This window comes from Neoarius graeffei, chromosome 9 (assembly GCF_027579695.1).
Source record: "Neoarius graeffei isolate fNeoGra1 chromosome 9, fNeoGra1.pri, whole genome shotgun sequence".
In the NCBI taxonomy this organism is placed as follows: domain Eukaryota; kingdom Metazoa; phylum Chordata; class Actinopteri; order Siluriformes; family Ariidae; genus Neoarius; species Neoarius graeffei.
The window spans coordinates 5,475,424-5,489,307 of record NC_083577.1 but is presented as its reverse complement, the minus strand read 5'-3'; the positions used below and the strand labels follow the sequence as shown (position 1 = coordinate 5,489,307).

General features: G+C 38.2%; 1 protein-coding gene across 6 annotated transcripts in view; it reads right to left on the bottom strand.

The window, feature by feature from the left end:
• The window catches only part of itprid2 (ITPR interacting domain containing 2), a 175,499-nt gene that overhangs the window by 76,967 nt on the left and 84,648 nt on the right, over positions 1–13,884 (bottom strand). For 4 of the 6 annotated variants that reach the window (XM_060928968.1, XM_060928974.1, XM_060928969.1 and 1 more), the window contains 2 exons: positions 7,820–8,017; positions 6,312–6,354 (listed from right to left, as the gene is read on the bottom strand). In XM_060928968.1, coding sequence (XP_060784951.1) covers positions 6,312–6,354; positions 7,820–7,979 — 203 coding nt within the window. In that variant the 5' untranslated portion in view covers positions 7,980–8,017. Of the gene's footprint in view, positions 1–6,311; positions 6,355–7,819; positions 8,018–11,102; positions 11,122–13,884 lie in introns of those variants that run through there. The other 2 variants (XM_060928972.1, XM_060928970.1) reach the window with 2 other exon arrangements.

Here is a 13,884-nt window from a genome sequence, read left to right as displayed (position 1 = left end):
TGTGACTAGCCTATTTTTACCAATTTGACCGCCAGTAGTATAATGTTGCATATCAAATATGACTAGGTTAATATTGCATCATTTGATATAGTTAAGTCTAAAATACATGTAGTCTTGCCACTATTAATTAATAATATGAAAAATCTGACTTTCTGAATAAAATAAAATCACTATCAAATATTTAAAAATGCTATCATATTTGTTTTGTTCAGACCACCTTTCATGAAAGTGAAAAACAAACAATCTACCCGTGTTTAAACTAGATTTTGACATAAATGACTGGAGATAATCTCAAAATTCAGACTTCCTAAAAAGTATATAATCTCTATCATTTACAATCTTACAGTACCTACAATTACACAAGAACAGATTAAATATATTTCATAATATTTTTAAATAAAACTTACATAATACCAAACATTATCAAACTAATTGTATATTGGCATTAGGAAAATAATGTCAAATTCAAACTTCAAAACCCATTATCAATCAGAATCAAATGACTTAGTATGTCTTCACACCGTCATATAATTACTCTAAGATCATATTTGTACACAAACTTATATATGTCTTATATATCAACTAAGCACCTTTACTATTTGAATATGATTAATAACATAATACTAAACTGAATTAAACAAATTACTCCCAAACAAAAAACACAACTAGCATTCATGTAGAACTTATCTTTAAATTAGTTTTTGACATAGATGACGAGAGATAATCCCAAAATTCAGACTTCCTAAACAGTCTATTATCATGATAATCTCTTATTATTTACAGTAATGTTACAGTACCTACCATTATACAAGAACAGATTAAATCTATTTCATAATATTTTGTATCGGGTTGTGTAATGTCGGCTGGATTAGTATCTGTCACTTCTGTGTCTTCATTTTGTTTCCTTTTTTCATCCAGAGGTCTTTCAACGTGACCACGTGTTTTGACATTATGTTTGGATGAGGCAGAACGATATGCCATGTGCTTTTGGGTATTTTTAAAACACTTCACACGATTGGTTGAGATACACTGTCTTCTGGTTCAGTGACCAATGATATAATAGTTCACAAAACTGTTTTACCCGCTAAATAAACCATTCGGAATACTTCGGTCCTTTCCGATTGGTGTGTAAACAACGCTATATTTACCGCAGTGCTTGCTAGCTGGTGCTGACAAATTGATACGCACAAGATTCAGTAAAACGCGACTACACGCTCTCTACTTATAAATGCGCGACAAAATGAAAAGATACGCGATATCATTCTCACGCCCAAAAAGTGGATGTGCGACAGACAGATAAAAAACGCGTATTACGCGCCCTAGATTAGGCTCTGTTATGTGACGTCGGGAAACAGCCGGTGCTTTTCTTTTTGAGTCATGGGAAAGCGGTCAGGCTCTCTCTCTCTCTCTCTCCTGATGAGTTTCCCACTGGATTACTCGTCAATATCAAATCAGATCACTTTTATAGTGTTCTCTCGCTCTCACTGTTTCTGATGAAGGATTCACCAAAATTTTCCCTCTGCTAGTTTTGACATTCTGATTCACGGGAGATTTTGAAGTGAGTTTTCGTAGCTTTACCTACTTATTTTTTCAAATCAAACCAATTATGTAAATAAATAACTATTTTAGAATATAACTGGAGTTGTTTTGATGAAAAATATTGAGATCTTAGTGGTCGGAATGAGATTTAAAAAAACAAAAAAGTCAGAAACGCGAGTGTCGATTTCAGTTGAGTTAATGTGAATTGTTTATTGGATGTGGATCAGACAGTTTTTTCGAGGTTCGCCTTGAAAGCTGTGAATATTAATCGAAATAATCATTTATATTCTTTCATATAAACACTAGTCGGCCCTACTGAGAAATACAAAGACCTACAGAGCACAAAGAGGGGATCAGAAATAATCTTTTATTCCTTTTTTATTTTGATAGAGAATGGTAGATGTGAGACATTCAGTGCTGATTTATGTATATTTTATAATTAACACTGATTTCTCCTTCTTTGTGATGTATAAATGAGATTTAAGATCAGCTTTAAATTGCGCAAATAAAATCATTTGGTGAAACTTTGAAGAAGAGAGTGTACTGATTTAACATTTTAACTTAATGAGCATAATTAATACTAATTTGCATAATCTGTTTTTACTAATTTTTCAAATTTTGTATTCAGTATACAACCATCGATGTGCCACCAATTTCCATGTAAATATCTTGAAAAATAATTTATGAAGAAAAAAAAACATCTGACGTCACTGGTTAATGAGACCCATTTTGAACCATGTGACCCTCATACAGAATATTACGGCAGTTTTCTAAAAATTACGCGTTTTTCCCCCAAAAAAATCTTTGATTTGTAATATCTCAAGAATGGATAAACATATTTTAATTCTGTAAAAAGTCTGTTGTTCTGCATTCAATTCTGAATTGAGAGCAGTTTCAAGCAATTTGGATTGGATTTTCACCCGATATGCCTAACATAAGCTCATTTTTCTTTTAGTTTTATTTAAAATCTCATCTTGAAAGTGACCCAATCATTACAAATGTGACAATTATACAACTCATTTTAACCCATGAATTTAAAAAAAAAAAGTGTAAGATGTTAAAAAACAACTATGCTAACAAGGACTAGATTAAGTAGATTTGCACAGAATAACAATAAAAGCAAAAGAAGCAACAACAAAAAAAAAAATGTTCAGTCCTGTCAAATTAGCATCTTAGCTAACAGCTAGCATTAAGACCGCATTGTATATTTATTTGCTGTGATTTTATTTGTATCATATTTTGCTTTTCACTGTTATATGTACCCCAACCATCAACTAATTTAATTACTTGTCATTCATTCATTCATTTCATTCAACAGAACATCATGACTCAACATAAATTCTCTCAAGTTAGCTTATGTTAGCTACTTGGTAAGCAATAGCAATGGAGATGAGACATTTATAAACATGACTTAAAAATACTCTCAAATTCAACGCATCAGATCTCAAATAGCTTAGCACGAGCAACTGAAATTTGAAACATTTACGAAAAATAAGGTTGTTTTTTTTTTTAATTTTCTCAGAAATCTTGACAGGTTAGCTTATGTTAGCTAGTTGGCTAGGAGTATATATATACACACACTTAAAACATTTACAAACAAGTGTTTTTACTTATATGTAAAAATCCTAGACGGCCTTTCGATTTCATAAAATCAGCGAAATTTAGTTCCGTCTGCAATGTGGTGATTGTGATATCTGTTTATTTCTGTAATATCTCACAAAATATCACACCATTCTGTGGCTGGGAAGTTATTTAATTTGAGGGGATTAAAGCAAATAATGTGCATGAAATCACTCGACAGAGGAAGTCCGTGTGTGCATGCGCAGGTTTACCTTCTTCTTCTTTTGGGTTTTACGGCAGCTGGCATCCACAGTGTTGCATTACTGCCATCTACAGGTTTCCCTTTGAGCGTGCACTGACAGTTCCATCATTCTGTCGCTAAACGAACAGCTGATCACACCGAGGTGCTCGCTGAGCGCCCATATTTATTAGTTTGGTCCTGCGTTTCCTTTCCTTCGTATAGAACATAACGTCTTTTCTTCTCACTTTCTTTCCGTTACTGTAGTCGCTCTTTCACGTTTCATTCGCACACTCACGTCCTCCATTTTTCTCTCCTGTTTCAAATTTGTATCCCACAATGCCTTGCGTGAACGGGGAAAGCCCACCATGTGACGCATGACGTAGTATCTTGAATCGGGTCATGGTGAAGCAGGAAAAAATAACGGAGAAATTAGGGCCACGTGGAGATAAATTCATTAAATTGTTCTATTTAAAAAATAATAAATTGGAAGTCTGTGATTCGAATTCAGTAGATTTTGGTCACTAAACAAAAATAATTGGGTGTCGAGGAAAATTCTTTTTATAATCTACACTTGAAAAATCCAAAAGGCAGTCTACGTTTAATCCATATTAGCTAGCTGGCCATCAATAGCAGTTAAAATCTGTAAGATTTGTGAAGGTTTTTTTTTTTTTTGTAAAATCCTGTCAGGTTAGTTCAAATTAGCGAGTTGACTAGCATTAAGAATAAAAATGTGCAACATTTATTTTAAAAAAATATTATGAAAACACAATAAAAAAGCAAAAACTCTTTCAGAAATCCTGTCTCACTGCTTGCTTAGCATTAGCGATGAAGATGGGATACATTTATGAATATAAATTTGAAAATTATTTATATTAAAAAAAACTAGCATTTATTAAGCGTGAAAAATCATGTTTGTGAAAAATCATAAGCTCATGTTAGCTAGTTGGTTAGCATGAGCAGATGAGCTTTTTAACATTTAATGAGTGAGACCCAAGAATCCTCTCAGAAATTATTTCAGATTCGCTCGTGTTACCATGTTAGCAGGTGAGCAATATCAGTGAATATCTGAAACTTTTATAAATATGTATTATTAGTAGTATTTAGAAATTTTATTTCTGTTGTTAGCGTATACTGGCTAGCAGCTGAACATTAGCAGCAGAGATCTGTAACAATAAGATTCGGTCAGAAATTTTATCGTGTTTGCTAGTTAGCCAAGAACATCAGTAAATATTTGAACCGTTTATGAAAAATGTGTTAACAGTCCTGTCAGGAAGCGTGTCAGGTTAGGCCAAAAAAAAAAAAAAAAAGTGTTTCCGGTAACCCGACCGATCGAGAATTTCCGCGTTGAAATTGCCAACCGTAAAGTTATTACAAATTTCCCTCGATATTTTAGTGTAAGCGGCGTTAGTTTGTCATAATTTTTTGTTTCAACGCATTCAAGTTGTGAAAGAAACGATAAAAAGTAAAATGTTTCACCACTTCTATCAGCCCTCCTGCATAAACATGGAAGCGCACTTGTATACTGAAGGAGGAAGGGAAAACTGAGCCGAGCCGCCATTTTGAATCCTCATTCAAGGCTGTAATGCAAATTGCTTCCTCTTCAGTATACAAGTGCACTTCCATGGCAGGAAAAACACTACGTTTTGCTGCCTATGTAGTCCCCTATTTATACAAATAGGAGTCATTCAGGATTCAGCCATGTTTTTGCTCGGTGTTTTTGCTCGACCCAAGTTCTACAGTAGGCTAGGCTAGGCCGTCTGCTTTTAATGGAAGTAGCCTAGGACGTTATTTTCACGTTATTTCTTGATAAGGTGTTTTCACGTTATTACATGAAAATATCATGAAATAACGTGATAAGTTCGTATCATGAAATTACGTGATGTTATTACATGATAAATACATTGTAAAAACGTGATAACTTTGTTAACAATATCTTTTCACGTAATTACTTGATTCTAAGCCAATTTTTTTTTTTTGAGTGTGGCAGCAATACGCTTCTGCAGATCATAACTCAAACTCTCGCGATATTTTTTTTTATTCGTTTAAAGATTTAAAACACTTTTATTTTATTATGATGTGTGGTATAAAGGATTCTGTGCCAAAATACTATTTTGTAAGATGTTTACTTGTGTTAATTTTTTCGAACAAAATTAAAAAAATTAAGGGGGGGGGGGGGGGGGAACTTTCCTACCTACCAACCTTATTTTAGTATTTCGTGTTACCTGAAACACACTATCTTTTTTTTTTTTTGGCCTTAGCTCATGGTAGCTACTTGACTTGAAATAGCAGTTAATATTTAACAAACAAATAAATGAATAGAAATCCCCTCAGAAATCCTGTCAAGGAAACTACTATCTAAAGCTAAGCCATTTTTGAGGAAGTTCAGACATCATATTAAGTTAGACTTCCTGTTACTAATGATACAAAGTGGAATGTGAAACCGGCTCCATAGAAAAAAAAGGATATTCAAGTGTTTAAAACACTAAGTGCAAAAGAAGAAAAAGCTTACCAATCTGACTATTTGTGTAAACTGACCTGGATATGTATTGTTTTGCACTGAAGAGTGACTCACTATTCCGGAAATACAGTATACATGCTGTGAATTCCTCATGAATGTAATAAGAGGGCACACTTTCACTAAAATTGGACAGGAAACACCAAGAATTCATTAAGTTGAGCGCACACGCGCACACCAGAAGAGAGCTCGCTCCCTTTTAACGAACAGGAAATCTACACTTGGACATGTCACAAGAACCACAAATCCATTCACATCTCTGTCTGAAACCCGCAGAGAATCAGAAGCCATCGCAGAAAACCATCCAGAGAGTGTTTTTCCATTCCAAGTCTTTACAGAATCCTTTGTTTTAACCCAGTGAGACGTAGCCGACTCACAACACAAACATGAATCCTACTGACAACATTTACATTTGAATGCATCCGAACGGTGTTGCGTAATCGTTCAGGAACCTACCTGCATTCTCTCAGCCAGCTCGCTATTTTGTTTGGGATCGGACCTAAAAGAAAAAGAAGAAAAAAAAAAAGAACCATGTAAAGGAAGTTTACAAAACAGGCCACAATCCCACGAGCAGCATCCTGTTAAAGTTCCCACAGCTAAAAACAACACACACACACACACACCAATCTGACATTTAATCTGTTTATCACCACATGAACCCGAATCAAACGGAATGAAAATGTACACAATTTTCCATTCATCCCAAACGTCGTCGCTCAGCCGGGACATGTTTGGGTGTAGTATTGTTGTTGCAGTGAGGAAACAAGGCTCATAGCCACCAGTTTACGATTTGGTGCAATCGAACTGACTGAATCTTCACACAATAAGCACAAAGGTTTTGCTTATAAAACACAAAGACATAATAATAATAATAATAATAAATTTTTAAAATGGTATCAGCTTTAGTACCACTGAGGCCACAATCACTTTTTTCCAGCACATAATTTGGCAAAATATGAAGGAGGAATTGTTAAACAAGAACTGGATTATAATATAATAAAATTTCCAATTTGATTTGGAAATGTTTTTCTGCGATTTAATGAAACCGATTACGCAAAAATAATAAAAACAATCCAGCCATAACATTTAATATTTCTGACCCATCACTATGGAGATACTGTATGAAATACTCCTGAAAACAATGAAATCAGCATCTGTTTATTCAGCCAAAGCAGAACAAACAACTCAAATTCAATCAAGTCAATTCACTGAAGGGGAAAGGACTTCCATCTGTAAATTCACAAGGTCCTCTGGACTAAGACAAGGTAGGACTGGTCTGTTGATGATAAAATGGAAGAATAGTGGCTGCACATCTACAAAAAAAAAAAGTCTGGTTGAATCTGAGGGTTATCTAAAGTCATACTTGGGTCTTATCTGGGGGTCATCTAAAGGTCACCCACGATACGCCGTTAGCATGGACATGCCCTGTCCACTGGCATACACGACTTACTTGGAGTTTTTCTTCTGTCGAATGATTTTTTGCATGGAGTTTGAACAATGCTAAACTAGTAGCATTCATTACTTCATTAGTCTTGTGTCTTCAGGGCAAAAATAAATGATTGTCTTGGATGACCAATGAGTTTAAGGGTAAAATTAATATTTAACTGAACGTTTCATCTGCAACCATCCTCCACTACTACACTCAAAGTTTCCTCCAAAAACTCTCCGAAAGTGTATTTGAGACAGAGACACTGATGCAAAGAGTGAAAGAGAAAAGAAAAAAAACTCAATGTTATTAGCCACAAATCTAGGATGAATGATCCAGTTAAATGGTCTGCTTTCTCCCTCTACTGGAACACAGCTGCCCCCGAGCAGACAAGAGGGACAGGGGAGGGACAGGAAAGAGACGGGGGGACAGGAAAGGGACAGTGTGCAGGAGACACAGAGCATGCAAGAGACACAGGAGAGAGACAGGGAGCATGCAAGAGAGTGAGTGTACAGGAGAGAGAGCGAGAAAGAGATACCTGTCTCAGAGGCTGTTCTCGGCTTGTTGTCGTTATTGAGCGGTTCTTCAGATTCCGGGGTCGGCCATGTGTCTCGACTCTGCGCCCATGCCATCCTTCTCAGCCTGGCAGTTCTCCAGGGGTGACCGCTGCCTCCCGGGGACAATTTACACTCCTCCATGTCCTCCTGGGACACTACAGAGGGAGACTAATCACCTGCTGATGGGCAGAGAGAGAGAGAGAGAGAGAGAGATTCACAGTAAGTGGTTAATATTAATAAAATAATGATATTTGAAGACATTTCTATAATGTATGATATACAGGTTATAAATGTGTGCTAACCAACTGCCAGCAAAACTGCATTTAAAAAAAAAAACCCCACAAATGCTAACGTTATTTAATGTCAATAAAAACGCATCATTTAACATAGAAAAGCGATCACGCCACTTTCTTTTCCGATACCAATACCATACTCGAGTCTCCGCTGATACCGATCCTCTTCAGCAGTGGTTATAAACAGAAGCTATTTTTATTTTAACTGAAGCACTTCGAAGTGAAGCTCTTTACAGGAAAAAAACAAAAACGTCAGCTTCATCGCAAATATAATTATAATAAAGTACAAACGTATAAATCAAATCAGAAAACAGCCAAATATAACGTATTAAAGAAAGAAAGAAAGAAAGAAAGAAAGAGAGAAAGAGAGAAAGAAAGAGCAAGAGAGAAAGAAAGAGCAAGAGAGAAAGAAAAAGAATGAGAAAAAGACAGGCAAAAAAAGAAAGTGAGAGAACAAAGAGAAAGAAAGAAGAGAGAAAAAGAAAAAGGAGGAGAGAAAGAAAGTGTGCGTGAGAGAGAGAGGTCTCTTTATCTGTAAACATTTCCAGATCTAAAAATATATTTCTTCTGCAAATTCAATTCAAATCTTTGTTGTTTGTTATCAGATCCGAAATCCCATCCACTATTTTCCACCGTTATCAACCCAACATCAACACGAGGAATCTGATCAAAGCCGAGGCCAATCGATTTTAACTCTTTACATTTTTACAAGATTTAGCACAAAACTCCAAAATCAACTCCTTTAATTAGTTTGAAGTTGTGATTTTTTTTTTTTTAAATCACAAAAGCATGTTGACTGTCGAATCCATGACCCACGCAGTCCTGCGCATTTACTCATCGTGCTGCACTTTTCACTTTTGAGTTGGAATATCTGGGTTCAACTGGACAAAGTAATGGTGAGCAGTGAAGAAGAGAGTGAGAGCAGGATGGAACAGATGGAGGAGAGGAGGATGTCAGGAGTGATTTGGGACAGAAGGTTGGCAGTAAGAGTGAAAGTGTAGTAGTCAGTAGTCAGAGCAGCGATGTTGTACGGTGTGGAGACAGAAAGACAGGAGGCTGAACTGGAGGGAGCGGAGCTGAAGATGCTGAGATTCTCACTGGGAGTGACAAAGTTGGACAGGATGAGAAATGAGAATATTAGAGGGGCAGAGGGACATGTAGGACGGCTGGGAGACAAAGTGAGAGAGGCGAGATCGAGATGGTTTGGACGCGTACAGAGGAGAGATCCAGGGTATACTGGGGAAAGAAGGTTAGAGATGGAGTTGGCCGGTAGAAGGAGATGAGATTTATGGATGTGCTGAAGGAGGACATGAGGACGGTTGGTGTGACAGAAGATACAGAGGACAGGAGGAGATGGACGGACATTATCCGCTGTAGAGACCCCTAATACCCCTTTTCCACCAAAGCAGTTCCAGGGCTGGTTCGGGGCCAGTGCTTAGTTTGGAACCGGGTTTTCTGTTTCCACTGACAAAGAACTGGCTCTGGGGCCAGAAAAACCGGTTCCAGGCTAGCACCAACTCTCTGCTGGGCCAGAGGAAAGAACCGCTTACGTCAGCGGGGGGTGGAGTTGTTAAGACCAACAACAATAGCAAGACCGCGAGAGGGTGCCATTTTTAAATAAGCGACGATATATCATGGATGCAGTAAAGCAGCAGTCATCCATTATTGTTGTTGCTGCTTCTTCTTCTCCGTGTTGTCGCTTCAATGTTCGCGCCAAGGTTTATGCAAATGCAGCGACGTAACAGACGTATACAGTGACGTAATGACGTGGCTCCTCTTAGCACCCGAACTGATTTGGTGGAAAAGGGGTAGAACAGGAACAGCCAGGCCCAATCCCAATTCTAATTTCTATCCCTACCCCTCCGCCTTCCCCTCCGCCTTCCCCTTGGCCCTTCCCCTTGAAACTGAGCTACAAGGGATAGGGCTTGAAATTCAACCCTTACGTATTGGGATAGCCCTTCAACGATCGCATACGTCATCGCGTACTTCCGTCAGCGTTTACGTTAGCAAAACGCGACCAAATGTGTCATTGGCTGCGACCAGCCGCTACAGTCAGAGCCAGAAATCTCTGCTGGCAGGGTGTGATTTGTTAACTAACACCACTGAATGGGATATCTTTGGCGCTTCGTGCACCACATCCGACAGAATGAGGTGTCAGAACACTCATGTAAACAATAAAAGCGAGAATAACAGAACAAAACGTACGCAGTCAAGCAACCGAACTCACTCCCAAAGCTTTTTAGCAGCAGCTTGGATTTCAGAAATCGCTGCTCATTCTCAGCTCGAAAGCGAATCAAGCGGCGTGTTTCCTCTGGATAACAACTTAAAACACGTAAATAATGGAGAAAATACATTTATGACAATCTTTCGCCGCGGGAACCGCCATCTTTCTGAAATCCGCATGAAATCTCGCTGAAATCCGCATGGCATTGTGGGAAATCACTCAAACCCCTTCGTTCGGAGTCAGCTCCAGGAAAATCTCCGTTTGGAGGGGTACAGAAGCCCTCCCCCTTCCCCTACCCCTCCGCGTTAACTGGGATTGGGATACCCCTACCCCTTCACGTGAACGCGCAAAATGGAGGGGAAGGGCTAAGGGGTTGGTCCAAGGGGTGAAATGGGATTCGGCCCCAGAAGAAGCAGCAGCACTTTTCACTTTAATGGATATATATATATATATATATATATATATATATATATATATATATATAAAAAACACACACACACGTGTAATTCATTAACCAGAACTTTACACATCACTGTAATTATCAATAAAATCTTCTACAAATTCCTGCAATAAAAGCAGAAATTTAAATTATAATTTCGAGTGCACTTAAGACAAAAAACAAATTGCTGCAATCGAGTCGTATTACACAGAATCCATCTTTACTATAAACAACAAGGACAACAAATGAGATTCAGCAACTCTGAAGATTAACATTATGAAATATATCCAACTGAAAATAATCGATACCTTTAGCAAGTTTTGATTTTACGAAATTTACATAATGCAAATGTTCCATCACAAAATGTTTAGATTTATTCCATCAACAATCCGGTTGACTTTTCAGAAGAAGTGAAACAAAGGCTAAAAAATAAAGTGGTACGAAACAAAGCGAATACTTATGCGGTCGGAAAACTGTTTCCTCTCCGCCACCTAACCTGCCGTACACCAGATCAAACCAACTAACACCTACACGTTCACGCCTTAGTGACGCATGTCTGAGGAGGAGCCACGTGTTCACGTCACACAACAGACAAGTACGAGAGCTGCAGGCAAGGTCAAAGGTAAGTAAATTAACATATTTCATAACTTAAAATAACAATGCAATTTAATAATAATAATAATAATAATAATAATATTAAATTCTTGCACGTTTTTAGATCAACTTCAAGATTCCAAAATGTGGCTCCAACATGTATAATCAGGTTTGGGAAGGTTGATATAAACTCATTCATTTTGAATTTCAAGCTGCCACATGAAGGAACTCCCATCCAAAGTCGCTCTCTTTGTATGGCAAATTTCACTCAAGTTAAAACTTTGTCAAGTTTCACTCACAAAATTCAAAGTCTGGAATGCAAAACCAAAATCGGTGATGAGCTCCATGGAAATCGTTTCGCAAAAGCTTAAAAATTAAATGCATGCATTTAGAGAAACGTGTGGGGAAAACCTGTTGGAGTCACAAATAAAGAACTGGGAAGACTGGCTTTTGGCCACAGCTGTGTTTTGCTGCTTGGAATTAGATCCAAATTCTTGTGAGCCACACTGTTATTTTGTCAGATCATCAACGTCACACTCAGATCAAATTACCACAGTGACGTACACCGATCAAATCTAACAAAACCCTCATTAAATCTATGCAGGAGATTTACAGTTTGCTCTCGAGCATTTCTTTGCACGAGCCCAATCATTTTGCACACAACTGGACAAGTACGTCTCTTTAGATGCTTAAAAAAAAAAATCCTTTCAAAATCCAATTCTAATCTTTTCCAGTTGTTCCAGGATCAGAGCTCAGTTTTTTCCCTCCGATATCTGATCCATCATTTTGCTGAAGGCGGAGCCATACGGATCACGGGTTTTATATTCGCGTCATCTCTAGTTTTACCACATTTTATTCATCACTTCACAATAAACCAAAAAGCCTTTTTATATTATACTTCATAAAATGTATTATATTTTAAACGTGTAATAGCAAAATAAATAATTGTAGGTTTTATATTTATTAGTCTCAGCTTTAGACACTCGATACACAGAGGGCCGATATCTTTTGTACACTTTTCTGGCCACAACCTTTGGAATGTTCACGCTGCACTCAGATTAGATTAGATTAGATTAGATAAAACTTTATTGATCCCGTTGGGAGGGTTCCCTCAGGGAAATTAAGATCTGATTGGCCGTCTCAGCTCCTGTGCATTTGTTTCCAGCAGGAGGGGAAAAACACCCCACTCTTCTGTGGCTTTCTGAAGCGACTGGATTAAAACGTTGGACAGAAACAGGGTTCGGTTTGGAGCGCTTTTTGGTGAGTAAATGAGATCATGTCGTGCGTCTGCTGAAGGGCTGAAAAGGTTCTGGGGTTCATCACAAAAACTGTCTACAGAAGTTTAAGGTTTGGCTTCACGATTCCCAATTTAGACTCTGAACACAAGCAAAGAATCACACTGTGAATCAGCAGTGTGACACACACACACACACACACACACACACACACACACACACACACACACACACACACACACACACTTTCAGGGGAAAGTTTCTGAACATCTGGAGTTTCTTGTGTTTTATTACAGTTTAATCACAACTATTACTACAGAACAGACACAATGATCAATGATGCGGGGGGGGGGGGGGGGGGGGGGCAGAGAGACACAGAGATAGAGCCGGGGGGGGGGGGGGGGGGGCAGAGGGAGGGGAGAGAGAGAGAGAGAGGGAGGGGAGAGAGAGAGAGATACAGAGTGACAGACAAAGAGGGAGGGAGAGAGAGAAAAAGAGACAGACAGAGAGAGAGACAGGGGGAGAGAGAAAGGGAGAGAGATACAGAGACACAGATAGAGCAGGGGAGAGAGAGACAGACAGAGAGACAGACAGAGACGGGGGAGAGAGAGAGAGAGAGAGAGAGAGAGAGAGGGAGAGATGGATTTGCAAACAAATTTGATGTAGATGTATTACGTTTAAAAGCCCAAATGGAAGCTGAGAGAGACAGACACAGAGAGAGAGAGAGAGAGAGAGAGAGAGAGACACACACACAGAAAGGGAGAGAGAGAAGGAGACAAAGATGGATTTGCAAACAAATTTGATGTAGATGTACAGTATTATGTTTAAAAGCCCAAATGGAAGCTGAGAGAGATAGAGACAGACAGACAGAGAGGGGGGGGAGAGAGAGAGAGAGATGGATTTGCAAACAAATTTGATGTATTACGTTTAAAAGCCCAAATGGAAGCTGAGAGAGACAGACACACAGACAGACACACAGGGGCAGAGAGAGAGACAGAAAGAGAGAGAGAGAGAGAGAGAGAGAGAGATGGATTTGCAAACAAATTTGATGTAGATGCATTATGTTTAAAAGCGCAAAGGGAAGCTGAGAGAGAGAGAGAGAGAGAGAGAGAGAGAGAGAGAACAAGGACAAAAGAAAAATGAACAAAGAAAAGAAAAAGGAGGAAGAAAGAAAAATAGAAGACAAAGAAAGAAAAAAAGAAATTTTGTGGAAATGCTTGACTGAGACTCCAAAATGAGCGCTTTAGGAAGTTAAACCTGT